This window comes from Panicum virgatum, chromosome 9K (assembly GCF_016808335.1).
Source record: "Panicum virgatum strain AP13 chromosome 9K, P.virgatum_v5, whole genome shotgun sequence".
NCBI classification, from domain to species: Eukaryota; Viridiplantae; Streptophyta; class Magnoliopsida; order Poales; family Poaceae; genus Panicum; species Panicum virgatum.
Window position 1 is genome coordinate 69,965,182 of NC_053144.1, and position 25,900 is coordinate 69,991,081.

General features: G+C 48.8%; 4 protein-coding genes across 7 annotated transcripts in view; all 4 read right to left on the bottom strand.

Moving 5' to 3' along the window:
* Nucleotides 1-222: 222 nt before the first annotated feature.
* Nucleotides 223-814, bottom strand: LOC120647538 (histone H4). Its single transcript, XM_039924362.1, has one exon. The coding sequence runs from the start codon at nucleotides 730-732 to the stop codon at nucleotides 421-423; it is 312 nt and encodes a 103-aa protein (XP_039780296.1). The 5' UTR covers nucleotides 733-814; the 3' UTR covers nucleotides 223-420.
* A 446-nt stretch (nucleotides 815-1,260) lies between these two features.
* LOC120647537 (pentatricopeptide repeat-containing protein At3g04760, chloroplastic-like) lies at nucleotides 1,261-5,462 on the bottom strand. Its single transcript, XM_039924361.1, has 2 exons — nucleotides 3,913-5,462; nucleotides 1,261-1,512 (listed from the first exon to the last, which is right to left on the bottom strand). The coding sequence occupies exon 1, from the start codon at nucleotides 5,336-5,338 to the stop codon at nucleotides 4,100-4,102; it is 1,239 nt and encodes a 412-aa protein (XP_039780295.1). The 5' UTR covers nucleotides 5,339-5,462; the 3' UTR covers nucleotides 1,261-1,512; nucleotides 3,913-4,099.
* Nucleotides 1,605-3,149, bottom strand: LOC120647536 (pentatricopeptide repeat-containing protein At3g04760, chloroplastic-like). The gene has a single exon (XM_039924360.1). It carries the CDS (start codon nucleotides 3,022-3,024, stop codon nucleotides 1,786-1,788), a length of 1,239 nt encoding a protein of 412 aa, XP_039780294.1. The 5' UTR covers nucleotides 3,025-3,149; the 3' UTR covers nucleotides 1,605-1,785.
* A 2,768-nt stretch (nucleotides 5,463-8,230) lies between the features above and the next one.
* LOC120647535 (callose synthase 9-like) overlaps nucleotides 8,231-25,900 on the bottom strand; it is a 44,907-nt gene continuing 27,237 nt past the window's right edge. For 2 of the 4 annotated variants that reach the window (XM_039924357.1, XM_039924358.1), the window contains 19 exons: nucleotides 23,327-23,395; nucleotides 23,066-23,240; nucleotides 22,767-22,881; nucleotides 22,315-22,434; nucleotides 21,766-21,881; nucleotides 21,597-21,680; nucleotides 21,390-21,502; nucleotides 21,145-21,197; nucleotides 19,954-20,130; nucleotides 14,321-14,368; nucleotides 13,074-13,232; nucleotides 11,608-11,721; nucleotides 11,434-11,522; nucleotides 11,184-11,342; nucleotides 10,989-11,091; nucleotides 10,497-10,616; nucleotides 9,567-9,617; nucleotides 9,286-9,468; nucleotides 8,309-8,832 (listed from right to left, as the gene is read on the bottom strand). In XM_039924357.1, the coding sequence (XP_039780291.1) occupies nucleotides 8,596-8,832; nucleotides 9,286-9,468; nucleotides 9,567-9,617; nucleotides 10,497-10,616; nucleotides 10,989-11,091; nucleotides 11,184-11,342; nucleotides 11,434-11,522; nucleotides 11,608-11,721; nucleotides 13,074-13,232; nucleotides 14,321-14,368; nucleotides 19,954-20,130; nucleotides 21,145-21,197; nucleotides 21,390-21,502; nucleotides 21,597-21,680; nucleotides 21,766-21,881; nucleotides 22,315-22,434; nucleotides 22,767-22,881; nucleotides 23,066-23,240; nucleotides 23,327-23,395 (2,285 nt within the window). In that variant the 3' untranslated portion in view covers nucleotides 8,309-8,595. Of the gene's footprint in view, nucleotides 8,833-9,285; nucleotides 9,469-9,566; nucleotides 9,618-10,496; nucleotides 10,617-10,988; nucleotides 11,092-11,183; nucleotides 11,343-11,433; nucleotides 11,523-11,607; nucleotides 11,722-13,073; nucleotides 13,233-14,320; nucleotides 14,369-19,953; nucleotides 20,131-20,163; nucleotides 20,501-21,144; nucleotides 21,198-21,389; nucleotides 21,503-21,596; nucleotides 21,681-21,765; nucleotides 21,882-22,314; nucleotides 22,435-22,766; nucleotides 22,882-23,065; nucleotides 23,241-23,326; nucleotides 23,396-25,900 lie in introns of those variants that run through there. The other 2 variants (XM_039924356.1, XM_039924359.1) reach the window with 2 other exon arrangements.

Genomic DNA, 25,900 nt, shown 5'->3' on the forward strand with positions numbered 1-25,900 from the left:
TCAAAAAAAATGGCGCTGGAAATTGCGAATTTCAAGCCAGATTCGCCATTTCTGAAATTGAGCTAGCGGGACTGCACGAGTGACTTGCGAGAAGGACGAGCCTTAAGCAATTCAAAGGAGCAACAATGCCCCAGAATGAACACCAACACAAAGCATTCATCGAGCAACAGAGATCTGCACAACACGGCATCACAGCAGAAACCCTATGCAACAGAGATGCTGTTAGAAAAGTAAACACAGATCGATTTCATTCATAAGCTTCGGACTCCATTTCCAATCACAGAGACACATTACTACTTTGCACAAAACAGACACGGAGTCGGAGACACCTCCAGACATCACATCAGATGGAACGAACGCCAAACACCACACCGTTGCTAACCCTAGCACCATCGACCAGCCTGGGACCCAAGGCGGATCTCAGCCGCCGAAGCCGTAGAGGGTGCGGCCCTGGCGCTTGAGCGCGTAGACGACGTCCATGGCGGTGACGGTCTTGCGGCGGGCGTGCTCCGTGTAGGTGACGGCGTCGCGGATGACGTTCTCGAGGAAGATCTTGAGCACGCCGCGGGTCTCCTCGTAGATCAGGCCGGAGATGCGCTTCACCCCGCCCCTGCGCGCCAGCCTCCGGATCGCCGGCTTGGTGATGCCCTGGATGTTGTCGCGGAGGACCTTGCGGTGCCGCTTCGCGCCGCCCTTGCCCAGCCCCTTGCCTCCCTTGCCGCGGCCCGACATGGCTCCTAGCCCGGAGGTGGTGGTGAGATTGAAATCGAGAGAGCTCGGTGGTGATTTGGGGATTCGTTGGTGGGGAGGCGGCCTGGGTGCGGGGCCGATTTATATAGCGGCGGGAGGGGGGGCGTTCGGGCGCGGGGTGGAGATGTTGAGATCCGCGGGGAGTGGAGTTTCGTGCGTTGGATCGGCGATGGACGGGAGGCTTTGCGTGGGAGCGGACAGGGCAGATCGGTGACGTGGCGGGGGTGGAGGCCGATCCGCGGGAGGTCGTCGTGCGTGTTTGATTGGTTCGTGGGAGTGATGGCGGATCGGTGACGTGGCGTCTCTGTTTCGCCAGGAGTGGGCTTCCGTTGGTGGGCGGAACTGCCCAAGAATGGAGATCGTTGTGTTGAAGTTCAGGCCTTTGGTTTTCTGTTGTGCACAACCTTTCTTTTCTGCCGACGCGAAAAAAAAATATCTTCTTCTTGAGAAAGGCCATAGAACAGAAGAATTACTCCAAGTGTAACGATGCTTTTTTCTCCTTGCAAATCATTTGAATTCGATGCAATGCAAAGAACATGCATATATTGCAAATATGGGTTTTACTCAAAGTGTAATATCTGCGGCAACTGTGCAACACCATCAGTTGTCCGTAGATCAAACATCTCTTTTGATTGTTCCATCATCCCTAGCGCGAGCGCACTGAAAGTCTGAAAACTGAAACAGATGTAGTGGCCCATGCTCACATGTTTCTTGTTTGTATGATCACTATCTGAGTCATATAAGTTATTTTGCTCCATGAACCTGATCATGAAAACCAAAATCAGTTATATAGAAAATAGTGGAGAGAGCCATATAGGATATCAATTGATTCACACTCGGTTGCTTACCTAAAATAAAAATAATAAATTGATCACTTTTTTTTTTGAAAATTAGGGTAGGAGATCACTCAAATATATTGAGCATGTGTTCATGGTTCATTTGAGGTGCATATATCCTGGTGGCAGGTGTCCAGGATATCAATCTTCTATGTACAGGCAAGTTTCACTCAACTTAATAGCCGATGTTAACACATCATCACCCAATATCTGCCTGCAAACTGAACCTTTCGAACATCGACTTCAATTCAGAAGCCAGATCGCCCCTGCCCATCTTGTGCAGATCTTTGGCCACTTTAACATATGCAGAATGGTCAGGCCTGAGGCCCTTCTCCATTAGCTCATATAGAACTCTGCCTGCATCAACGGTCCTCCCTGACTTCCGAAGCAGCTTTGCAAGCAGACTGTAGTTCCGATTCGTAGAATGACTGTCCCTGGTGCTCATGTTATTGACATATCTGTGGGCATCTTCTATTCTTGCACTGTAGAAATAGCCCTTGATGAATGCAGAGTGTATGGTGATCCTGGGTGTCAGATTTGCCAAGAACATCTGATCAAGAATCCGCATTGCTGAATCCATCTTTCCTGCTTTGCAGGCGTGGTACGTGAGAATCTCGTATGTGAGCGAGTTTGGGACTTCACCAAGTTTAGACCTCTCCATGATCTCCACGAGGCCGCACGCTTCTGCGGTCCTCCCGTTCTTGAGCAGGCAGCCGAGGAGGTAGTTCCAGGTGTTGGCGTCCGGGTCGCACCCCGACGTTCTCATTTCGTCGAACACCTCGCGGGCACCAACAAAGTCGCCGGCCTTACACTTAGCCGCGACGAGGATGTTGTAGTAGCGCGCCATCCTCTGCGTCTCCTCAATCACGGACACCGCAGCGTCGAACTCGCCGGTGGAAGCCAGAGCCTTCACAAGCGAGAACACGCCAGACGCGCGGCAGGGCCCGCCGACATCGTCCAAAACCCGCAGTACCGCTCCCGCTGCATCCTCGGCGCTGCTGCTCCGTGAAGACCCCGACGGCGCCAAGAAAGCAAACGCCCGATCGGTCAGCGAAAGCCTCCGCTGCGACATGAGCGCGAGGGCGCGCGACATCGCCCGGTAGTCGGCCAGCTTCCCGGCATTGTCGACAAGCAGGTTGTGTGCGTGGGCGCTGGGGGAGAAGCCCCTGCGGAGGGACGCCCACGAGAAGAAGCGCTCCGCGGGCACGCCACGGTCCGTGAGCGCGCGGAGAGTGCTGGTGACGAGGCCGTGGGAGAGGGCGGGGAAGAGGCGATCGAGGTCGGCCTCCAGGCTGCCGCCGCCTGCGGCGACGAGGCGAACGATTGCATCTGAAGCGGTGGCGTCGTTGCCGCGGGGAACGAGGGGCCTAGCGGAGAAGGCCGCGCGGGCAGAGGCGTGGCAGAGGGGAGCGCGGACGAGGCGGGGGCGGAGGAGCATCAGACGGGGCGCTGAGCGGCACCAGTCGAGGCGGCCTGGCGGCGGCGAGTGTCTCCCTCTGCTTCTGCTGGCCCGGGAAACACTGAACGGGGTGCAGTGACGACAGTGGATGGGTAATGTCTGGGCGTCCAACCAAAAAAACGATAATGCTATAATTAGGACATCGATAATGGATCATGTTGCAAGAGTCAAGTACCAATATTGTAATTATTATTTTTATATTGCGTAGTGGATGTTGCATGAAATATGATATCAATGTTGCAGTGTGAATTTTCCATCCACGAGATGGATGCCAGAGTCATTTGTGTGTGTGATGTTGCAACTGTTATTTATTAATATTGCGATGGACCATTCGATGAAAAAATTCTTGTCGAACTTCCAAACACTAATAGTGCCAAAAAAAATGCTTACGTCAGGGCACTCCTACCACAATGACGGATGTCGCGGTGGGTTTCTTATATGATTTTTATTGCGATAGGCATATGATGATCTTACATGAAGAATTTAAGTTTACAGTGGATATTTTAGTTCATTATTGATGTTGCAATAGTTATTTTCAGATTTTATTGTGACGGGCATATGATGATTTTACAATGTTTAATTTAGTTCAATATGTGTGGTTGTGATTGTCATTTTCAGTACATTTAAGCTGTGAGGCAACTCTATAACATATTAGAAAAGAAATCTAAATAATTGCAACATGAGTTGTTTTTTTTGTCACTCGAAATTACAGTTTTAATTCCCAAATAAGAGTTAAGATAGCTGTAACAGTTATGGTTTGATTATTTTTTGCTCCATGAACCTGATCATGAAAACCAAAATCAGTTATATAGAAAATAGTGGAGAGAGCCATATAGGATATCAATTGATTCACACTCGGTTGCTTACCTAAAATAAAAATAATAAATTGATCACTTTTTTTTTTGAAAATTAGGGTAGGAGATCACTCAAATATATTGAGCATGTGTTCATGGTTCATTTGAGGTGCATATATCCTGGTGGCAGGTGTCCAGGATATCAATCTTCTATGTACAGGCAAGTTTCACTCAACTTAATAGCCGATGTTAACACATCATCACCCAATATCTGCCTGCAAACTGAACCTTTCGAACATCGACTTCAATTCAGAAGCCAGATCGCCCCTGCCCATCTTGTGCAGATCTTTGGCCACTTTAACATATGCAGAATGGTCAGGCCTGAGGCCCTTCTCCATTAGCTCATATAGAACTCTGCCTGCATCAACGGTCCTCCCTGACTTCCGAAGCAGCTTTGCAAGCAGACTGTAGTTCCGATTCGTAGAATGACTGTCCCTGGTGCTCATGTTATTGACATATCTGTGGGCATCTTCTATTCTTGCACTGTAGAAATAGCCCTTGATGAATGCAGAGTGTATGGTGATCCTGGGTGTCAGATTTGCCAAGAACATCTGATCAAGAATCCGCATTGCTGAATCCATCTTTCCTGCTTTGCAGGCGTGGTACGTGAGAATCTCGTATGTGAGCGAGTTTGGGACTTCACCAAGTTTAGACCTCTCCATGATCTCCACGAGGCCGCACGCTTCTGCGGTCCTCCCGTTCTTGAGCAGGCAGCCGAGGAGGTAGTTCCAGGTGTTGGCGTCCGGGTCGCACCCCGACGTTCTCATTTCGTCGAACACCTCGCGGGCACCAACAAAGTCGCCGGCCTTACACTTAGCCGCGACGAGGATGTTGTAGTAGCGCGCCATCCTCTGCGTCTCCTCAATCACGGACACCGCAGCGTCGAACTCGCCGGTGGAAGCCAGAGCCTTCACAAGCGAGAACACGCCAGACGCGCGGCAGGGCCCGCCGACATCGTCCAAAACCCGCAGTACCGCTCCCGCTGCATCCTCGGCGCTGCTGCTCCGTGAAGACCCCGACGGCGCCAAGAAAGCAAACGCCCGATCGGTCAGCGAAAGCCTCCGCTGCGACATGAGCGCGAGGGCGCGCGACATCGCCCGGTAGTCGGCCAGCTTCCCGGCATTGTCGACAAGCAGGTTGTGTGCGTGGGCGCTGGGGGAGAAGCCCCTGCGGAGGGACGCCCACGAGAAGAAGCGCTCCGCGGGCACGCCACGGTCCGTGAGCGCGCGGAGAGTGCTGGTGACGAGGCCGTGGGAGAGGGCGGGGAAGAGGCGATCGAGGTCGGCCTCCAGGCTGCCGCCGCCTGCGGCGACGAGGCGAACGATTGCATCTGAAGCGGCGACGTCGTTGCCGCGGGGAACGAGGGGCCTAGCGGAGAAGGCCGCGCGGGCAGAGGCGTGGCAGAGGGGAGCGCGGACGAGGCGGGGGCGGAGGAGCATCAGACGGGGCGTTGAGCGGCACCAGTCGAGGCGGCCTGGCGGCGGCGAGTGTCTCCCTCTGCTTCTGCTGGCCCGGGAAACACTGAACGGGGTGCAGTGACGACAGTGGATGGGTGATGTCTGGGCGTCCAACCAAAAAAACGATAATGCTATAATTAGGACATCGATGATGGATCATGTTGCAAGAGTCAAGTACCAATATTGTAATTATTATTTTTATATTGCGTAGAGGATGTTGCATGAAATATGATATCAATGTTGCAGTGTGAATTTTCCATCCACGAGATGGATGCCAGAGTCATTTGTGTGTGTGATGTTGCAACTGTTATTTATTAATATTGCAATGGATCATTCGATGAAAAAATTATTGTCGAACTTCCAAACACTAATAGTGCCAAAAAAAAATGCTTACGTCAGGGCACTCCTACCACAATGACGGATGTCGCGGTGGGTTTCTTATATGATTTTTATTGCGATAGGCATATGATGATCTTACATGAAGAAATTAAGTTTACAGTGGATATTTTAGTTCATTATTGATGTTGCAATAGTTATTTTCAGATTTTATTGTGACGGGCATATGATGATTTTACAATGTTTAATTTAGTTCAATATGTGTGGTTGTGATTGTCATTTTCAGTACATTTAAGCTGTAAGGCAACTCTATAACATATTAGAAAAGAAATCTAAATAATTGCTTACAACATGAGTTGTTTTTTTTTGTCACTCGAAATTACAGTTTTAATTCCCAAATAAGAGTTAAGATAGCTGCAACCCTATGAATCTTGCTAACTTTACCTGCGCTCCACAGAATCCATTGCCTAGTAGCAGTATTTTTTAATCATTTGAGACAGAAGTGTACAATCTTTTTATAATCGCTTGCCGCAGGGTTTAGTTTGATGTATACAATATGTCATTTTGTGGCATATTGTGTGACAGTTATGGTTTGATTATTTTTGAAGGTATGGTTTGATTTTTTCGAGCTTTCAAAAAAAAAAAGATTTATCGGCATGGCCATGCGGATATTGTATATAGGCGTCCGCAATGTATTGTAAAAGCGGGTAAGAAGCAATAAATGCACTCTTTCTGCCGGTCAACAATCATTGGGGATAGGTAAGGCCAGTGTCAGTGGGGTTTCATAGGCACAGATATATAGATTGAGAACTGGATAACTGTGCCAGATGAGTTTCATGGTGATCAAACTCTCGTCACATCCCATGAAACTCTAGCCTTCTCTCTCCTTGCCATGTCAATAAAAATGATGGTATTTAATGCCATAAAATTCTCCATGAAACTCCCATTGAGACTGGCCTAAAAATTACTACTATGTTGTAGAACTACTGCCGGCAACAAGAAGTTAAACAACAATAGGTAAGAGTTACAAGGTAAGCTAGTCACAGATGGTGGTGGACGCCTGGTCGGTAATGGTAGAGCCGTAGAGGCCGGGGCAGGCCTGCAGATGACCGATAGATGACAGCAACAACCGAATAACAGGGGAGGAGCCGGGAGGAGCGGAGGGCAGCAAATGGCCGCTCCATGAGATCATGACACGAGGTGCTGCCGCTGCACCGCCGCCGGCTCAGTGCGCCAATTGCCTCGTGTTGAGGGGTCGCCACTGGCGAGTAGACTCCTCCGGTGGCGTTGGTGTCGGGCGGGCTTGAAGTCGCTGCGACAGGCCTCGAGGGTCCAGGTAAGAGTGCGTTCATCTTACTCGTCGGGGGCCTCTATCCGATCTTTTGCTCGGCAGACAGACAAAGTGCATGATAACTTGTTAGAAATGAAAGTGAACGAAATGATTGGATTCTCATTGATAGAATTGATTATATATTTATACAAATCCAAAGGGCATTGTGTCTTTTGAAATTGGGCCTTTCTGAGTTGGCCCTTTTGTTAGTTGGCCCTTTCATGATGTCCTTTTGTAAAATGTAATCATTTAATTAATCTAATTAACTATTACAAAAATTGATTACTAATCTATTTTTTCATAACAGTTTTAGCACGGGAGTGGCTAGCAGCTGACTCTCCAACGATGGGACTGCTGCCAGTGACGTGATAGGAGGCCAAGAGAGGAGAGCGATACTAGTTTCTACCAAGGCTTTGTTTAGTTGGCTCCGTAAAATTTTTGAAATGAATTTTTTTCACATTTAAAATATTAAACATAAACTAACTACAAAATTAATTTCAAAATTTGTCTATAAACTACGAGATAAATTTATTAAGACTAAGTAATTCATCGGTAGCACATGGCAACTGTAGCAATTACTGTAGCCTAATTATGATCTAATTAAACTCCTTAGATTCGTCTCATAATTTACAAACAAACTATATAATTAATTTTTTATTGTGTCTAAATTTAATACTCAATGCATGTAAAATTCTCGTTCGATTTAATGTATGTACAATTCTCATTCGATGTGATTGATTTGAAATTTTGTTTTTTATAACTAAACAAGGCTCAAGTTCAATACATGTAAACATGGCTACTAGGGCTGACTCTGACGCGAGAGGGAAAGGATGTCACCGTGGGAACGAACCATACGAAGGCGAGAAGAAACGTGCCAACGAAATGAACTGTGGACCGCTTCTGGAGTCTGGACCATTCGATTGGAATCTGGCAGTTGGTGAAATTAGACCTACTTCCTCCGTCCTAAAAGAATGCACCTCTCGCTCCCAGAAAAGTTTATATAAATATTACTAATATTTATATTTTCAAATAAATTTAGTATGAAAAAAATTACATAATTAATCTATTGATAGTTATTTTCTAATATAAATGTTAATAATATTTTATATAAATTTGATCAAAATTAAAATGGTTTGACCCCTCAAGAAGCGAGAGTTGCATTCCTTCTACGACGGAGGGAATATTTTCAATCAACTGAAGAAAATCACCACCCTTAAGTTTCTTAATTTCCATCTGGTGCACCCACTTACAATCCTATAATAGACATCAGTACAGAGGGCTCGATCTGTGGAACGCCGCGCTATTTCATCACATGTCACATCACATTAGCTATTTCACCCACTTTACAATCCCATAATACACAGCAGTGCAGAGCTAACCTCCATGGATGCTTGCACATCACATTAGCTGGATACGCAATCAGCCCACATATCAATATGCCAAAATTAAGGAATGTCACAACTACCCCTAAACCGTTGAGATATACACCCACAAAAGAGGTCAACACGGAGATATATACACCGCTACTGCTAATGAGAATCCAGGATCAATTAAACTAATAAAGCTGCCACAATCACATCCCTGCATTTGGATTGTTGCCAGCAAGGATAAGTGAAATCTCCAAACCTCTGCTGAAGGCCTGGTTGAACAAAAGCCGCGTCTGGAAAGTAGATATGAATGGAAACCACGAGCAGATCGCTATAGGAACAAAAATGATCATCCCCATTCCAGCATCGTAGAGGCGAGCTAGGGAGCGCATTGTCTTCCACAAACCTAATTTCTTCACAATCGGTTTCCATGCCATGGCAATCTGTAAAAAACAAAAAGAATGTGAATGATAGGTGTATAGTGTACTCCATCGCAAATTATTAGTTGCTTTGACTTCTCTAAATTCATAGGCTTTTCTATGCGCCTAGACATAATATATATGCAGATGCATAGCAAAGCCTATGAATCTAGAAAAGCCAAAACGACTAATAATTGGGACGGAGGGAGTACTGTGCAAACAGATCAATCTGAATGCAAAGAGTTGACTGGTCGAGAGGAAAGCAAATGGAGTGAACAGCAAATGAATGCTGCATACCAAAAAAAAAAAGAACTTTTGGATATAGGTTTATAGTGTACACTCTAGCATGTGTTATGCAATAATTCAGAGTTTCAGGGAAAACTTTGAATGCCAAGTTTTTGCAGTGAACCTATAAACAAAAAACAAACTGAACACACGGGCTTTCATGGATATAGAAGTTGGCAACAGAAAACTCACCGAAAGAATTCCCCACCCAGTTGGCACAAATGCTAGAATGGAAGCAAATACATCTGTTACACTAAGGTTCGTAAACACAACAGCCACAATCAAACCAGCCAAAACCATCAACAGTGCTATGCTCTTGACCAGACGCAGGAACAATTGAAAATGTACCATGGCCTTGGGGTTTAAACCAAAGACCTGCACAATGATACAATATAACATAATAAACAACCTTATCAAGAGAAGCCAAGTATAATTTAGTTACCGACAAATAAGAAATTCCACATAGGGCATACCAAGAGGAGGACAAGAAGGCCACCAAGCACAGCCCAAGAAATCCAATACACCTGCAGTGCCAATTAATTGACAACTATTATTCTGATCATCTAAGCCACCAAATATGTCGCTGGAGGCATTTGGTCACAAAACATTCAGAGAACTATATTTTTTCAGTGTTACCATACTCTAACCAACAAAAGGGAGAAATGCTATTAGAAGGGGAAAAAAAACTCTCCCTTATGGCCTTTCCATCAGTTGCTTATCATAGGTCTGGTTTTTTCCAATAGGTTTGATGGATGAGCCGCCAAATTCAAACATCGCCTTTTTTTTACATGCAATGCCACACCTATTAAATGGTCGAACTCTACAACACAAGAATTTGAGATCATGAAGTGGCATGCTCTGACCCTTCATGTAACTAGTTCTCTCAGCACTCTTAATAATTACTCAAGGCCTCATATGCTAGACTGCCTGCGAGTGGTAGCCCTATGCCCCCAATCAAGGTTTGCAGGAAGTGAAAAATTGAAATGACATGCACGAAAGCAGTTCTTTTCTAGGTTCAAACTGAAAGTTCGAATTTGAATCACTTTCAAGAAGTCAGATTCCAATTCGTACGAGAAAAACTAGCCTGACCACCTATTCTCCCTGCATTAGAAATAGTTTATTTACTTTCACCCATAGTTACAAGTCAAATATATCAATAGCATATTTGAATAAACATACTTTTTTAAGCAATATGAAGAGAAGTGAAAATCATCTCCAAGGATGTATCTAATGACTAACAATTAGGTCCATATACGATATGGTAGTCATGGGCCTTGCGGACAAAACCTAGACCAGGTCAAATGGTCAAATCAAGTTATAATTTTTGTATACATGAAACCATGCATTCAATCGCGTCACAATTTAATGTCACCAAGCAAATAGGAGCAGAAACATTAACATACCAATAACGCTGTACTGTCATCGCTTGCATCCATGTGGTAAACAACTCCATATTGGAAGATGAAAAACCTTAGGCTTAGTATAGTTTCCAGTATCCTCCCTCGGATGGTGTAAATATGTTGCTGAAAAGTGTTTTGATCGAATAGTTTTAGATACATTGGCTTCAGCAAAAAGAAATCTACTATATTCCACTGGTAAATGTTTGAAACTTTTACATACTACATACATTTTAATAGAATAGTTCTTAATGGATTATTGTTCTTTTTTCAGCGATGTTACTGATGGAGAATGGAAACCAATGGAGTAAATTTCAATGTTATCAAGTGCAACAGTGTATAGCTATAGAGTTAATTTTTACCTTCAGGCCTGTCATGTACATAATGTTCTACTCACCAAAATGAATTCAGGAATTAACAGAATGACGATGGATACAGATATGACAACAGATCTACTGAGCTTGAATGCTAAAGTGAATACAGGGAAAATTCAATTACCAGTTCTTCTTCCCACCAAGCTTCCCAGCTTTCTTCTCCTTTGACACCAATACCACCTCGATAAAACAGCCAATTTGTCCAGTCTCTGAAATCCTCAACGACCCTGAGAGGAGGGTGAATGGTTTGTAATCTTCATACTGACAATTTGAAGTAAACATAACAATACATCGATACAGAAAATGCTTAGTTGCTTACTTCTGCCATTCGAAACCAGATGGGTTAAATAAGTAGGGAGCAAAAAGCCAAGACAGCACCATAAACCAACTGCTTATAGAGAGTAAAATATAGCCAACTGCTCCACCATCATTGAAACCATATGCTAGAAAGATCACCAATAAAAGCGCAACCTCCATCCTACAAAAACAAAGAACAATCAACACAAATGATCTTGTACTGCCAAATTTGCACAAAGTAATTTCAAAGGTAAGTTCATATGATAACAAACCCTTTCACAAAGTGGCTTCGTGAATAAAGGCGATAGTTCTCAGCAAACTTGATGTGACGTACCACAAAACCCCTGCCAGTTGCTCTATACTGGTAATAAATTAAAAAAGAAATCAAATCAGCATCGAGAAACACAGAAACTAATGAGTGCCACCTTTTGTTACAAGAAGCCTACCTTTGCACCTCCATGTAATAATGCACGGCCAAAGTAGTGAGTCCTCGTTCCAAGTGAGAAAGTGAAAAATACAGAGCATAGTTGGAACTGCATTGTGATAAATTGGACAAAAGCCTGCATTCCATGCATTCAGAATAAATTCTTTATCACTCTTTGGCTAAATTTTAGAAAGTGTAATTGTGATTTGCGAATCAACAAGACAATTTGTGAAAACATTCCTTATCACTGCCTTGCTAGGAAAACTATTAATTCTGTTAGCGCGCCCCACCTAGCCAACCCGACCATAAAACCCAGGTGTTATAGTGGGAGGGGTGGGGGCTTTTATCCATAGTCCATCATTCCCCCTACGGCGTGCGAGCCCGGCGTAGCCCGCAGCAGGTTCTAGTGCCTGGCGTAGCCCGCAGCAGGTCTCAGCACACGAGAGGCGCAGGGGAAATCGCGCAGCGGAAATGCGTGGCCGGGTGGGTTCGAACCCGGGACCTCGGCTCTGGTACCATGTTAGCGCGCCCCACCTAGCCAACCCGACCATAAAACCCAGGTGTTATAGTGGGAGGGGTGGTGGCCTTTATCCTTGGTCCAACATTCCCCCTACGGCGTGCGAGCCCGGCGTAGGGGGAATGATGGACTATGGATAAAAGCCCCCACCCCTCCCACTATAACACCTGGGTTTTATGGTCGGGTTGGCTAGGTGGGGCGCGCTAACATGGTACCAGAGCCGAGGTCCCGGGTTCGAACCCACCCGGCCACGCATTTCCGCTGCGTGATTTCCCCTGCACCTCTCGTGTGCTGAGACCTGCTGCGGGCTACGCCGGGCTCGAAGCAGGGGAGGGAGGAGAGAAGGAGGGGAGGGCGGCGCCGCCTGCAGCTAGGGGAGGGCGGCGGCGCTGCAGGGGAGGCAGAGGAGGGTGGCGGCGCTGCAGGGACGACCAGCGGCGCCTGCAGCTAGGGCAGGCGGCCGGCCATGCGCCTGCAGGAGAGGTGCGCCGCCGGGAGCAGAGGTAAACCTATAGTGGTCGGTGGGGGCTTTTATCCATAGTCCATCAAATTCATGTAGCCCGACATCATTAATGATGCCAAAAATTAGATTGGAATTCTAAGAAATATACTCCTCTGGAAACAAAAAAAAATACTTTGAATTATTATACTTATCACATTCTATATGTTACTTTGACCACTCTTTTCAGCTGGACTATATTTATAAAAAAATACTTTGAAATAAACTGTAAGATGTTTCGCTACATCTACTAGTTATGCAAGTGTGTTTTTAAGGCTAATCTATTTACATGGTGTTATGCTTTAAAAGTAAATATTCTGTAAGTTATTGGTGGTCGCATACTCAAAATTTCAGAAGTTTGGCTGGATAAAGCTAAAAATCAAGTATTTGTAACCAAAGGGCACACCAGAAACAAAAGTAACCAACCATAATTCACAGGCTAATCCAGAAGCCTGCAGGGAAAAGGGTATACCGTTAAGACACCTGATTCAAGGATAAAACCAAGAATCATGGGAACTGCAGTAAACACACCAATTTGGAAAAGAAATTGAGTGTTCAGAGCAGCGTTCAAAGCTGTGTTCTGCAATATATCAGCTCTGTTTTGAATCGATTCTCCAACACCAGATAAAGCCTAATCAAACAAACAGTAAACAGAATATGTCAAAATCACAATGGAGGAAGCATGAAAATATGCAGAAAAAAAACTGTCAGAAACCAAGGCCAAGAAATCAAAAGAAATGGAGTAGAGATCTATAGGTGCAAAGTATATAACTCACAGATACAAGAAACTTATGAGCCACCATAGCATTTGACTACAGAAGCTTTTCATGCTAGATTTAAAATGAATGAAATGTCTGAGAGTTGAGGAAGTCCTCAATACCAGCACGGATATGCTAATTATTAAGTTGCATGCACCAACACATTCAACCCAAAAGCTTAAGCTGATAGGAAGAGATGGGCGATTCACTTATTCTTCAACACTCCCCCTCACGTGCAGGCTCCGTTAGGCCTCAAACGTGGAAATAGGAGTCGGCTGCAATTATTTTATTTAATCGCACCCGCCAGGATTCGAACTCGAGATCTCTGGCCCTGATACCATATTAAGTTGCATGCACCAACCAATTCAACCCAAAAGCTTAAGATGATAGGAAGAGGTGGGCGATTCACTTATACTTCAACACTAATTCATGTACAAAACACAGTATGGCAACAATACATGAACCAATGATGCAGTGCATATGCTGGGAAAGCTGTCAATATATTTAAAAGAAAATACTATTAATGTTCTTTTGGCGATCATGTAATACATCAAGTTATAAATGTGTACATTTGCGTTGAACATTTGGCTTTATGTTATAATAATGATAACATTATCTTCAGGCCAGAAACAGACACCAGTGATGAATGTCAATGCTTAAATCCTCAGTTCCAGCAATTAGTCCATAATATTCCAATTTTAGTTTTCAACAAATTTATTTGGAATTTTCTACGATTTTTAACGTGTATCTGGCCAAGTACATATCAAATCATGCAACAATTGAAGGTAGAAAAATACATGGGTGCATGGCTCATTATTTGCACTACAGTACAGGAGCAGGTGGAAACTTCCATGAACGAAATATGCATGCAAAAATAAGCGAATGTCTGACTCAAATGGAGATCCTACAGTAAAAAAATTTAGAAAAAATGAGTAGACACTGTGCAATTATTCCATCTTACCAGATATGTTTTCCCATAGAGAAATATGTACACAGTCAGCACCGTAAGCTGCAAAAGAACAGCCGATTTAAGATCAGAAGCATTGAGGATGGAAGCAACAAACATAATAGAACGAGCTTCAGCATATTTTGTTTTAACCATGTGCCTTCAACAACAACAATAATAATAGCAATAATAATAATAACCATTAATGAGCTATGACAAGAAAAGATCATACAGAAGAGATCAGCAAAGATTGCTGTAATCTGATGATGTCATACTGGTGATTCAGAAACGTCAACAGCAAACATAAAATGCTGTTTTATGAATTTATCATCCTTGATGCAGAGATAAGATGTAACCAGTGCATTCCACAACAGTAGCAGAAGATTGACAGAAAGAAAACAATTTGACTGTGTTGGAGTATAATGAGCCCATGTATAGAGGCCCATCTAGAGGCTCATGTATAGGAACTATATAACCCACCCTTCTAGGGTTTGGAGGAATACAAGTGACTATTCTCTCCTTAACATGGTATCAGCCACCCCTCTTCTCTCCATGGCCGCCGCCGCCTAGACCCTGTGCTGCCGCCGCCGCCCCATGGCTGGCCGGCCGCCGGCGCCGGCGGCCCTCTCCTCCTTTCCTTCCCTCTCCTCCTTCCCTCCTCCCCCCTGCTTCTGGCCTTGCTGCGGCCGCTGCCCTGCCCGCCGGTCCCTGGCGCGCCCCGGCCCCCGCCCTGGCGCCCCTGCAGCCGGTCGCGGGCGCCGCCGCCGGGCTCGCGGGTCCCCTGCAGAGCGTTGCCGCCGCCCCTCCCGCTGCTCCCCTGCTCGCGGTTGCCGCCGCGGGCGCAGCCGGGGCCGTGGGCGCCGCCGGATTTGCTCCGGCCGCCGGCCCCTGGTGTGCCCCGCCCGCCGCCGACCCCTGGCGCGCCCTGGAGTCCGCGCCGGACGCAAGGGTCGCGAATGCCGCCGCCGCGGGCGCCACCGGGGCCGCCGGCCCCTGGCGCGCCCCGACCGTCGCCCCGCCTGCCGCCGGCCCTTGGCGCCCCTGGCGCGCCCTGGAGCCCGCGCTGGACGCCGGGGCCGCGAGCGCTGCCCCCGCGCCCTTCCCCTGCGCGCGCGAGCCCTGCTGGTGCGGCCTGTGCTGGCCAGGCGGCCCCTGCTGCAGCTGGCTGCAGCTGCTCTTGCTGCCGCTGGCCCTGCCACATCCATGGCCGCGAGCGCGGCCCCTGCTGTAGCCTCCTCTGCACGCACGTGGTCCCAGGGCGCCGCCGTCGCCGCCGAGCCCTTGGCCACCGCTCCTGCCTCCTCCGCGGGCGCCGCCTCCTCTACGCGCGCGTGGGCCTCCGGTGCCGCCGCAGCTGCCGCGGGCGCCGCCCCTGCTGCTGCCGCTGCAGCCCTTACTGCTGTCGGCACCAGGGCCCTTCCCGTGGGCGCGTGGGCCTCTGGCGCGGGCACCCCTCCTCTGCTCCAGGGCGCGGGCCGCACCGCCGAAGCTGCCGCCTCCCTCGCCGCCGCGCAGGCTCAGGCCGTCGCGCCCGCAGACCTGGCTACCGCCGCCGCCTTTGTAGCCGCCGTCGCGACCGCCGCGCGGGCCGCCGCCTCCCTCGCCGCCGCACGGGCCGCCGCGCCCAGGTACCCCGCGCGGGCCACTGCCTCCCTCAACGCTGCGCAAGCTGTCGCGCCCGCCGCGCATGCCGCGCAGGCCCAGGCCGTTGCGCCCGCCGCGGCCATGCTCGCCGCTGCTGCTCCCCTGTTCGCGCCGTTCTGGACCCCGCCCGCTCCACCCAGCCAGCAGCCGCACTGGCCTGGGGGGTGGGACCAGGCCGCACTGGCGCAGTCCTTCAGCGCCATGGGGCGGACGCCGCCGGTTAGCACCGAGTGGATCGCCGACTCGGGTGCCTCCTTCCACACCACCCCACATACCGGTATCCTCTCTTCTGTCCGACCCCCACACCCCTCTTGTCCTTCTTCCATCATGGTTGGTGACGGGTCTTGCCTTCCTGTCACTGTCGTGGGTTCTGCTCCTGGCTCCTTTCGTCTTCCCAATGTCCTTGTTGCTCCTCAGATGGTTCATAACCTTCTTTACATTCGTCAGTTTACAGCTAACAATTCTTGTTCCATCGAGTTTGATTCTTCTGGCCTCATTGTAAAGGATTCGGCCTCCCGGCGTCCGCTCCTCCGGTGTGACAGCACGGGGCCCCTTTACACCCTTCGCCTTCCTCCTTCCGCTGCACCTCTCACCTTCTTCGACCTGGCCGTCTTGGTCTGCCGCTTTTGCCGCGACACCGTCTTCTACCACCTGTCACCGCCGTCTTGGTCACCCTGGCAGCGACGTTCTGGCTCAGCTCAGTCGTAGTACTGATGTTCCTGGTACTAGGGCTCCTGCTGAGCCCCTCTGCCATGCGTGACAGCTCGGTCGTCATGTTCGGCTCCCTTTTTCTTCTTCTCCTTCGCATGCGACGCATGCATTTGACCTTGTTCACTGTGACCTGTGGACCTCCTGTACTTAGCCTTTCTGGTTATAAGTACTATCGGGTGGTGGTCGACGACTTCTCGCACTACTCTTCGCACTACTCTTGGACGTTTCCTTTGCGCGCCAATTCTGAGACCTTCCCCACCCTCCTCCACTTCTTTGCCTGGGTGTCCACTCAGTACGGCCTCACCGTTAAGGCCGTCCAGTGTGACAACGGGCGGGAGTTCGACAACTCCACCTCCCGTTCTTTCTTCCTCTCTCGGGGTGTTCAGCTGCGTATGTCTCGTCCGTATACCTCTCCTCAGAACGGCAAGGCTGAGCGGATGATTCGCACGACGAACGACGTCGTGCGCACCCTTCTTATCCAGGCTTCTCTGCCCCCGCGCTTCTGGGCTTAGAGCCTCCACACCGCCACCTACTTGTTCAACTGTCTTCTGTCCACTGCTTCTCCTGCTCCCACTCCACACCACGCTCTCTTCGGTACCCCTCGCCGCTACAACCACCTTCGGGTCTTCGGGTGTGCGTGTTACCCTAACACCTCCGCCACTGCTCCTCACAAGCTGGAGGCCCGCTCGGCTCGTTGTGTGTTCCTCGGGTATTTCCCTGACCACAAGGGGTACCGATGCTTTGATCTCACCTCTCGCCGCGTCCTGATCTCCCGACACGTCGTCTTTGACGAGTCGGTTTTCCCCTACTCCACCTCCTCCACACCTCCTGACCCCGAGCTGGAGTATCTGTTTCCGACTGACCCGGTGGTTCAGCCACTTTTTCCTGTCTGTCCTTTCCCTGCAGGTTTTCCCGGTACACCAGCACCGTTCCCGGTGATCCCTGCTGCGCCGAGCGCGGCCCCGGTGCCCGCGGTCGCGCCTCCCGCGGCCCCCGGACCTCCGGTCGTGCCGCGCGCGGATCCGGTGTCTACCACTGCGCCACGCGTGGCCCAGATGCCTCCCCCTGCACCTGCGCGGTACGCTCAGCCGGTGCAGGTGTACCGGCGTCGGTCCACGCCGACCCCGGTGCCGCAGCGGTACGCTGAGCCGGTGCAGGTGTACCGGCGTCGACACTGGCGCCGCCTCCTGCTCCGGAGTCCCCTGCGACGCCAACGCCGGAGCCGGAGCCGCCGCCGCCTCCTCCGTCTCCCTCTCGAGCCGAGCCGGAGGTGTACCACCCGCCAGTCATCCATCGGGATCCTCGGCATATCCATCCCGCCGGCTCCTCCGTCTCCCTCTCGAGCCGAGCCGGAGGTGTACCACCCGCCAGTCATCCATCGGGATCCTCGGCATATCCATCCCATGGTGACTCGGCGGATGGCTTCTCAGGCCGCGACTCTCTCGCCACCGAGGGAGAGCCGCGGGTCTCTCCGATACCCTCCTCTGTCCGCGACGCCTTGGCGGATCCTCACTGGCGTCGCGCGATGGAAGAGGAGTACGCGGCTCTCCTTGCCAACCAGACGTGGGACCTCGTGCCGCGTCCGTCTGGTTGCAATGTGGTCACCGGCAAGTGGATCTGGACGCATAAGCGTCGGGCTGATGGCACACTGGAGCGTTACAAGGCTCGCTGGGTTCTCCGGGGATTCACCCAGCGGCCTGGGGTGGACTACGATGAGACCTTCAGCCCAGAGGTGAAGCCTGCTACTGTGCGCACGGTCCTCTCACTCGCGCTCTCTCGCTCCTGGCCTGTGCACCAGCTGGATGTGAAGAATGCGTTTCTTCACGACACTCTGTCAGAAACAGTGTACTGCTCCCAGCCGGCGGGATTTGTGGACTCGAGTCGTCCGGATATGGTCTGCCGGCTCAACAAGTCCCTCTATGGTCTGAAGCAGGCTCCTCGGGCTACTCTCGGTTCGCCACGTTCTTGCTGACTTTGGGATTCACCGAGGCCAAGGCTGACACTTCTCTCTTCGTCTACCGCCGTGGGGATGAGACTGCCTACCTGCTGCTCTATGTTGATGACATTGTGCTCACCGCCTCCAGTCAGCAGTTGCTTGAGCGCGTCATCTCCTTCCTGCAGCAGGAGTTTGCTATGTAGGATCTTGGTCAGCTCCACCATTTCTTGGGCGTTACTGTTGAGACTCGCCCGTCTGGCCTGTTCCTTCACCAGCGGCAGTATGCACTCGACATTCTGGAGGATGACTGATTGCAAGCCATGCTCCACTCCTGTCGATACTCAGGCGAAGCTGTCTGATGATCTGGGTGATCCGGTGGCTGATCCTGCTGCCTACCGGAGTCTGGCGAGCGCTTTGCAGTACCTGACCTTCACCCGGCCGGATCTCACCTATGCCGTTCAGCAGGTCTGTCTTCACATACATGATCCCAGCGAGTCTCACCTTGTTGCGCTGAAGCGCCTCCTCCGGTACGTCCGTGGCACTGTTGGCTTCGGCTTGATTCTTCACCGCTCTCCTACCCCTGAGTTGGTGGTCTACACCGACGCTGACTGGGCTGGCTGCCCGGACACTCGCTGCTCCACTTCCGGCTACGCCGTCTTCCTGGGCGGCAATCTGGTCTCATGGTCGTCCAATCGGCAACCGGTTGTCTCACGCTCCAGTGCTGAGGCGGAGTACCGGGCTGTCGCTAACGGCGTGGCGGAGGCGTCCTGGCTTCGACAGCTCTTGGCGGAGCTCCACAGCCCGCTCGCCAAGAGCACACTCGTCTACTGTGACAACGTCAGCGCCGTGTATCTCTCCACCAACCCCGTCCAGCACCAGCGGACGAAGCATGTGGAGATCGACCTACATTCGTGCGCGACAGAGTCGCCGTCGGCGATGTTCGGGTTCTCCATGTCACGACCACCTCCCAATTTGCTGACATCTTCACCAAGGGACTGCCCTCCTCGACCTTCTCGGAGTTTCGCTCCAGCCTCAACGTAGCAGGTGGCTAGTTCTGGCTGCGGGGGGTCTTTGCCCTTTGTACTTTCTTCTTGTCCAGTCTTGAACACCGCTGCGTCGGTAGTTCAGACTGCGGGGGGTGTTAGCTTTCTTGTTGTCTAGTCTTGAACACCGCTGCGCCGGTAGTTCAGACTGCGGGGGGGTGTTGGAGTATATTGAGCCCATGTATAGAGGCTCATCTAGAGGCCCATGTATAGGAACTATATAACCCACCCTTCTAGGGTTTGGAGGAATACAAGTGACTATTCTCTCCTTAACAGACTGGACAAATCTTAACATGCAAGGAAAATCGAATTACCATAGTACAGAAGTAGAATCCAACAGTTGTCACATAGAAGGATAACATCCTGAAGAAGTCAAAAAGCTGTCCAAGTCTATATATGTCTCGGCTAAGAACTTGTTCGCCGTTTCCTCCAGCAACTTTTCCTTCAAATAGTGCAATCTGATTAAGTCCAACATCCCTACCTTTGCCCACCTACAGGAATAATTTTAATGTCACCAGAGTGTTTGCAGGACAGCAATGTTGCTCCCTTTTAATTAATACAGTGGAAAGCAATGGAGGTCCATGAGTGGCAAAATAGCAAAGAGAATCACCATCAGAAAGAATGTTCACTAAATTAAAGAATTCCTGGTCAAGAAGTTCAGTTAGAGGCAGAGTGTCATATAAGGCATGTGTACATGTAGAATCAACAGTACAAGTAACATATCTTATTTGATAAGGTGGACAAGATTTTCAGATAAGCCCTTTCCTTGAAGTGGCAGCAGTGACTAGCCTCTAAAGACACCATAGAGGTTTCGAACAAATGATCCAATCGCAGATTAACCAGCTACAACCATAAACCTCTCTGAGTAACAACAGCCATGCTTAAGTTTAGTAGCAGGTCAAATGCTGAATAATTAGTCTTAAAAAGACTTAAGTCGTCATTTCTTTGGACCAGACAAATATAAATGCATGGGCATGCAACTGTATGATTAATGAGAATCTTAACTCACAACCATAACTGCAAGCTAGATAAAAGAGTGTTTGAGTATATTTGGTAGTATAGGAAATATCTCGGGGAGGTTTCTTGGCCCCCAAGTCTAGTACCCACTATATATACGCCCTCGAAGCTCAATGCAATACAAGCCACGATTCATACGCAATCTATCCTTCCTACAAATAGTCAGTTACAGTTTTCCTCTCCTGCGCGTTCGAGAAAAAAAAAGTTACAGTTTTCCTTAGGAACCAACTTTATCTATCTGCGACAAAAAGGTAAATAACCTTCCTCACACAACCGTATTGTCCAACAAGAGCACAAAGGAAACTGTGATGATGTATGGGTTCGATTTTGTTATTTAGCCAAGTCTCCATACAGAACCCTAATAGCTTGTCTTTATAGTCTACCAACCAAACTAGGCTTGAGGTTTTCTTGAATGATGTAGCTAGTGGAAAGCAAGGGTGTAATACCAATGAAGAAAATTCAAACAGCAAGGGCAGGAGAATTTAAACCTGAATATACTCATGATGAGTTATGCTGCCTTGACGCAGAGTTGAGTTGAATCCTGCATTTCATATAAGCATCAGTAAGCTCGGCTCCAAAATATTAATAGGGTTAAACAACTACCTAAGTATTTAACAGGGACAATCCTAAGAATCACAAAAATAATAGTACATCATAGTGGTGCGTACTTAATGAGACGGAACAAATAGCTCTCAGAATGAGGAAAAGCAGAAAAAAGGGCTAGAAGTTTAACCTGCATATATATCCTCACTGATATTAATGCTTCGTGAGGCCTTACTGATTCCACCCCTTGTTATATGAAAAATTCTATCAAAAACATCTGGATGGCCATAATGCATTCTCACTCTGCAAAACCCAAAAAAAAAATCTAGTGTTAACCTCACATAATTTTAGCTGATACTCATGTCAAATAGAAAATATATTATGCAAAAGCACTTACTTCAGTGGGTTAGCAAGAACACGCTGTCCTAAAGTCACGAAACTAGTTTCCTGATTAGACATAAATGAGGCCAGGGAGGAAACACTATAGAAGCATAATGTTGTTAGAACTCAATTTTATTGTTGAAGTAATTCACACAACTTATTCACTAAAAGTTAGTGAATAATACCTTCCCGTGAAGACATGCTCTCGAACACCAAGAATAGAAGGGTAATGCTTGCCACGCTTCAGAGAGAACTCCTCGAGCAGGTTTCTCATTTTAAGTGCCTCCTCGAAGTAGTTGTCCTACAAAACAGAACAACTAAGCACTGGATAAACAAATACAACATTTTCCAACTGACACACTAGTTAAACAAACAGTAAAAATATCGATAACAGAATTATTTGTCTGCATTCCATCCTTTTGTCAAACTGAAAAAGACTTGGCCTTAATAGAAGAAATCCATGGACAAAATACAAATGACAAATACAAGGCAATTCTGACTTAGATTTGATCCAATATTAAGTGAGAGGGTGACATTCAAGAAGGAAATCCATGAGCAGTTTTACAAAAATTGGAAGTCAGTATATCACATGCATCACATAAAACTGGTGGCAGGTTACAAGTCAATTTATCATCAAGTGAACAAGTATTTACCTTAAAAGGTTCAAACTTCAAAGAAAAATTATAATAATTAACTCAGAATAAAAAAGGCAAAAAATGAGCACATTTGTATACCTGATTCATATCAATAGTTTGCACTGCATTTCCACGAGTGAATATTATGGCATGATTTTGGTTTTCGGGTTTCCCCTCCCCAAGCTTTGGGTTGCCAGGCAATTTGATGGAATAAATTTCCTGCAAGATAAAGTTTAACCTATTGAATATGAGAATGAATGTAATGTTCAAATAAATTTCCTTGCTGCACTGCACTGCAAAGTCTATAGCCCGCTAAAAAATCTAGAATGGACAACCAATGCACTCAAGGGGTGAAAACCCTGTCACATGTAATCAACCAGGGTGTACAAACTACTGGCATTCAAGAATTTAATGCATGCAATAGAAATTTAAAGCCAAGAAGGTAGTTCTAACAAGACATATGATAAGGGTGATAAACCACTAGATACAGGACAGAAAGTTTGCTCTTTACAAAAAAACGGAGATACAAAATAGTGTTATTAATGACTGACCTTATCCTTCCCATGAATATCGGCTTTAACAAGCTTTGAGTAATACTCTGTGCTGGGCTTTCCGTTCTTCACAATCTCAACTTCGCCGATGTAAGCAACTCTAAGAGCTTCATTCCTAAGAAAGATGGTACAAAATATTATAGGCGGTGTAACACAACAAATAACAGAACTAAAGGGACCTCAGAGTTTGTGTGCTGGTTGTGAAAGAGAGACAGAGAACTAACTAGGCTCCATAAGTTCTTTACAAAGAGAGACACAAGAACAAGCAAGGACATTTCTAGCACATAAACAGAAAGCACCTTTGCATTAATAGGGCTATATCTGCAGCTTCGGGTTTGCCTTCTCCCTTCTGTTTTCCATAAATTTGGCAGGTGACCACATAGGTAAACTTCAAATCAGCCTGTGCACGTGCCTCAGGAGACAACTCAAAATGTGTATCAGCTGAACCAGCCAAAGCAAATGTAGAATCCCGATCTAGCAAAGAAAAACAACAGAAAAGGGGATATTCATTCAGAGACAAATATCATTTATGCATCTTGCAAGCTAAGTAATACAGATACCTTCAGATTGTATCCTCTCCAAATAACTCTGCAGCATAAGGGCTTTTCTATAGTACATCATACCACGAACTGCAAAGCAACATAGTACAAAAGGTGTTGAAGTGATTGTATTCAAGCTTTTGAAGAGAATGGAAAACAAGTTACAATATAAATACTCATACGGTCATGGTTTAGTCTTTGCTCATTGCATAAGAAAACAACAATAAGCACACATTGTTGGTGTATATGTGAGCCCATGTATAGAGGCCCATCTAGAGGCCCATGTATAGGATCTATATATCCCACCCTTCTAGGGTTTGGAGGAATACAAGCTATTATTCTCCTGACCACAAGGGGTACCGATGCTTTGACCTCACCTCTCGCCGCGTCCTGATCTCCCGACACGTTGTCTTTGACGAGTCGGATTTCCCATACTCCACCTCATCCACACCTTCTTCTGACCCTGAGTTGGATTCACTGTTTTCGACTGACCCGGTGGTTTAGCCACCGTTACCTGTCTGTCCTTTCCCTGCAGGTTTTCCCGGTACACCGGCACCGCTTCCGGTGATCCCTGCTGCGCCGAGCGAGGCACCGGTGCCCACGCTCGTGCCACGCGCGGCCCCTGGACCTCCGGTTGTGCCGCGCGCGGACCCGGTGTCTCCTGCTGCGCCACTCGCGGCCCCGGTGCCTTCCCCTGCACCTGCACGGTACGCTCAGCCGGTGCAGGTGTACCGGTGTCGTTCGGCACCGACACCGGCGCCGCCTCCGGCTCCGGAGCCTCCTGCGACGCCTACACCGGAGCCGTCGCCGCCGCCGCCTCCACCGGCTCCCTCTCGAGCCGAGCCGGCAGTGTACCACCCGCCAGTCATCCATTGGGATCCTCGGCATATCCAACCCATGGTGACTCATCTCAGGCCGCGACTCTCTCCGCCACCGAGGGAGAGCCGCAGGTCTCTCCGGTACCCTCCTCTGTCCGCGACGCCTTGGCGGATCCTCACTGGCGTCGCGCGATGGAAGAGGAGTACGCGGCTCTTCTCGCCAACCAGACGTGGGACCTCGTGCCGCGTCCGTCTGGTTGCAATGTGGTGACTGGTAAGTGGATCTGGACGCATAAGCGTCGGGCTGACGGCGCACTGGAGCGCTACAAGGCTCGCTGGGTTCTCCGGGGGTTCTTGCTGACATTGGGGTTCACCGAGGCCAAGTCTGACATGTCTCTCTTCATCTATCGCCGAGGGGATTAGCCTGCCTATTTGCTGCTCCATGTTGATGACATTGTACTCACAGCCTCCAGTCAGCATTTGCTTCAGAGTGTCATCTCCTCTCTGCAGCAGGAGTTTGCTATGAAGGATCTTGGTCAGCTCCACCACATCTTGGGCGTCACTGTTGAGCCTCGCCCGTCTGGTCTTCTCCTTCACCAACGGCAGTACGCACTAGATATTCTGGAGCGGGCTGGGATGGCTGATTGCAAGCCCTACTCCGCTCCTGTCGACACTCAGGTGAAGTTGTCTGCTGATCTGGGTGATCCGGTGGCTGATCCTACTGCCTACCGGAGTCTGGCCGGCGCTTTGCAGTACCTCACCTTCACCGGGCCGGACCTTACCTACGCTGTTCAGCAGGTCTGTCTCCATATGCATGATCCCCGGGAGTGGCACCTTGCTGCGCTGAAGCGTCTCCTCCGCTACGTGCGTGGCACTGTGGACCTCGGTCTGGTGCTTCACCGCTCGTCCTCTGCTGAGCTGGTTGTCTACACCGACGCTGACTGGGCTGGCTATCCGGACACTCGCCGCTCCACTTCTGGCTACGCCGTTTTCCTGGGCTCCAGTGCCGAGGCGGAGTACCGTGCTGTCGCTAACGGCGTGGCGGAGGCGTCCTGGCTACGACAGCTCTTGGCGGAGCTCCACAGCCCGCTCGCCAAGAGCACGCTCGTCTACTGCGACAACATCAGCGCCGTGTACCTCTCCACCATCCCCGTCCAGTATCAGCGGACGAAACATGTGGAGATCGACATGCACTTCGTGCACGGCAAGATCGCCATTGGTGATGTTCGGGTACTCCATGTCCCGACTACCTCCCAGTTTGCCGACATCTTCACCAAGGGACTACCCTCCTCGACCTTCTCGGAGTTTCGCTCCAGCCTCAACGTAGCAGGTGGCTAGTTGTGGCTGCGGGGGGTATTTGCCCTTTGTACTCTCTTCTTGTCCAGTCTTGAACACCACTGCGACGGTAGTTCAGACTGCGGGGGAGTGTTGGCTTTCTTGTTGTCCAGTCTTGAACACCGCTGCGCCGGTAGTTCAGACTGCGGGGGGTGTTGGTGTATATGTGAGCCCATATATAGAGGCCCATCTAAAGACCCATGTATAGGATCTATATATCCCACCCTTCTAGAGTTTGGAGGAATACAAGTTATTATTCTCTCCATCACACATGACTTAAAACACGGGAGTCACCATCAGATCAGTCTTCTCTCATGTATCAGAAATCAATAACAAGCAAACATGACTTCAAACAATGGAGTAAATGAGAAATACAGAGTACTGATATACTATTCAAGATTCACACATCAATGAACAACCATAAAAAATTAAGCTACTTGTG

Coding starts and splice junctions, on each gene's coding strand:
- LOC120647538 (XM_039924362.1), bottom strand. CDS start 732: ATGTCGGGCCGCGGCAAGGGAGGCAAGGGGCTGGGCAAGGGCGGCGCG.
- LOC120647536 (XM_039924360.1), bottom strand. CDS start 3,024: ATGCTCCTCCGCCCCCGCCTCGTCCGCGCTCCCCTCTGCCACGCCTCT.
- LOC120647537 (XM_039924361.1), bottom strand. CDS start 5,338: ATGCTCCTCCGCCCCCGCCTCGTCCGCGCTCCCCTCTGCCACGCCTCT.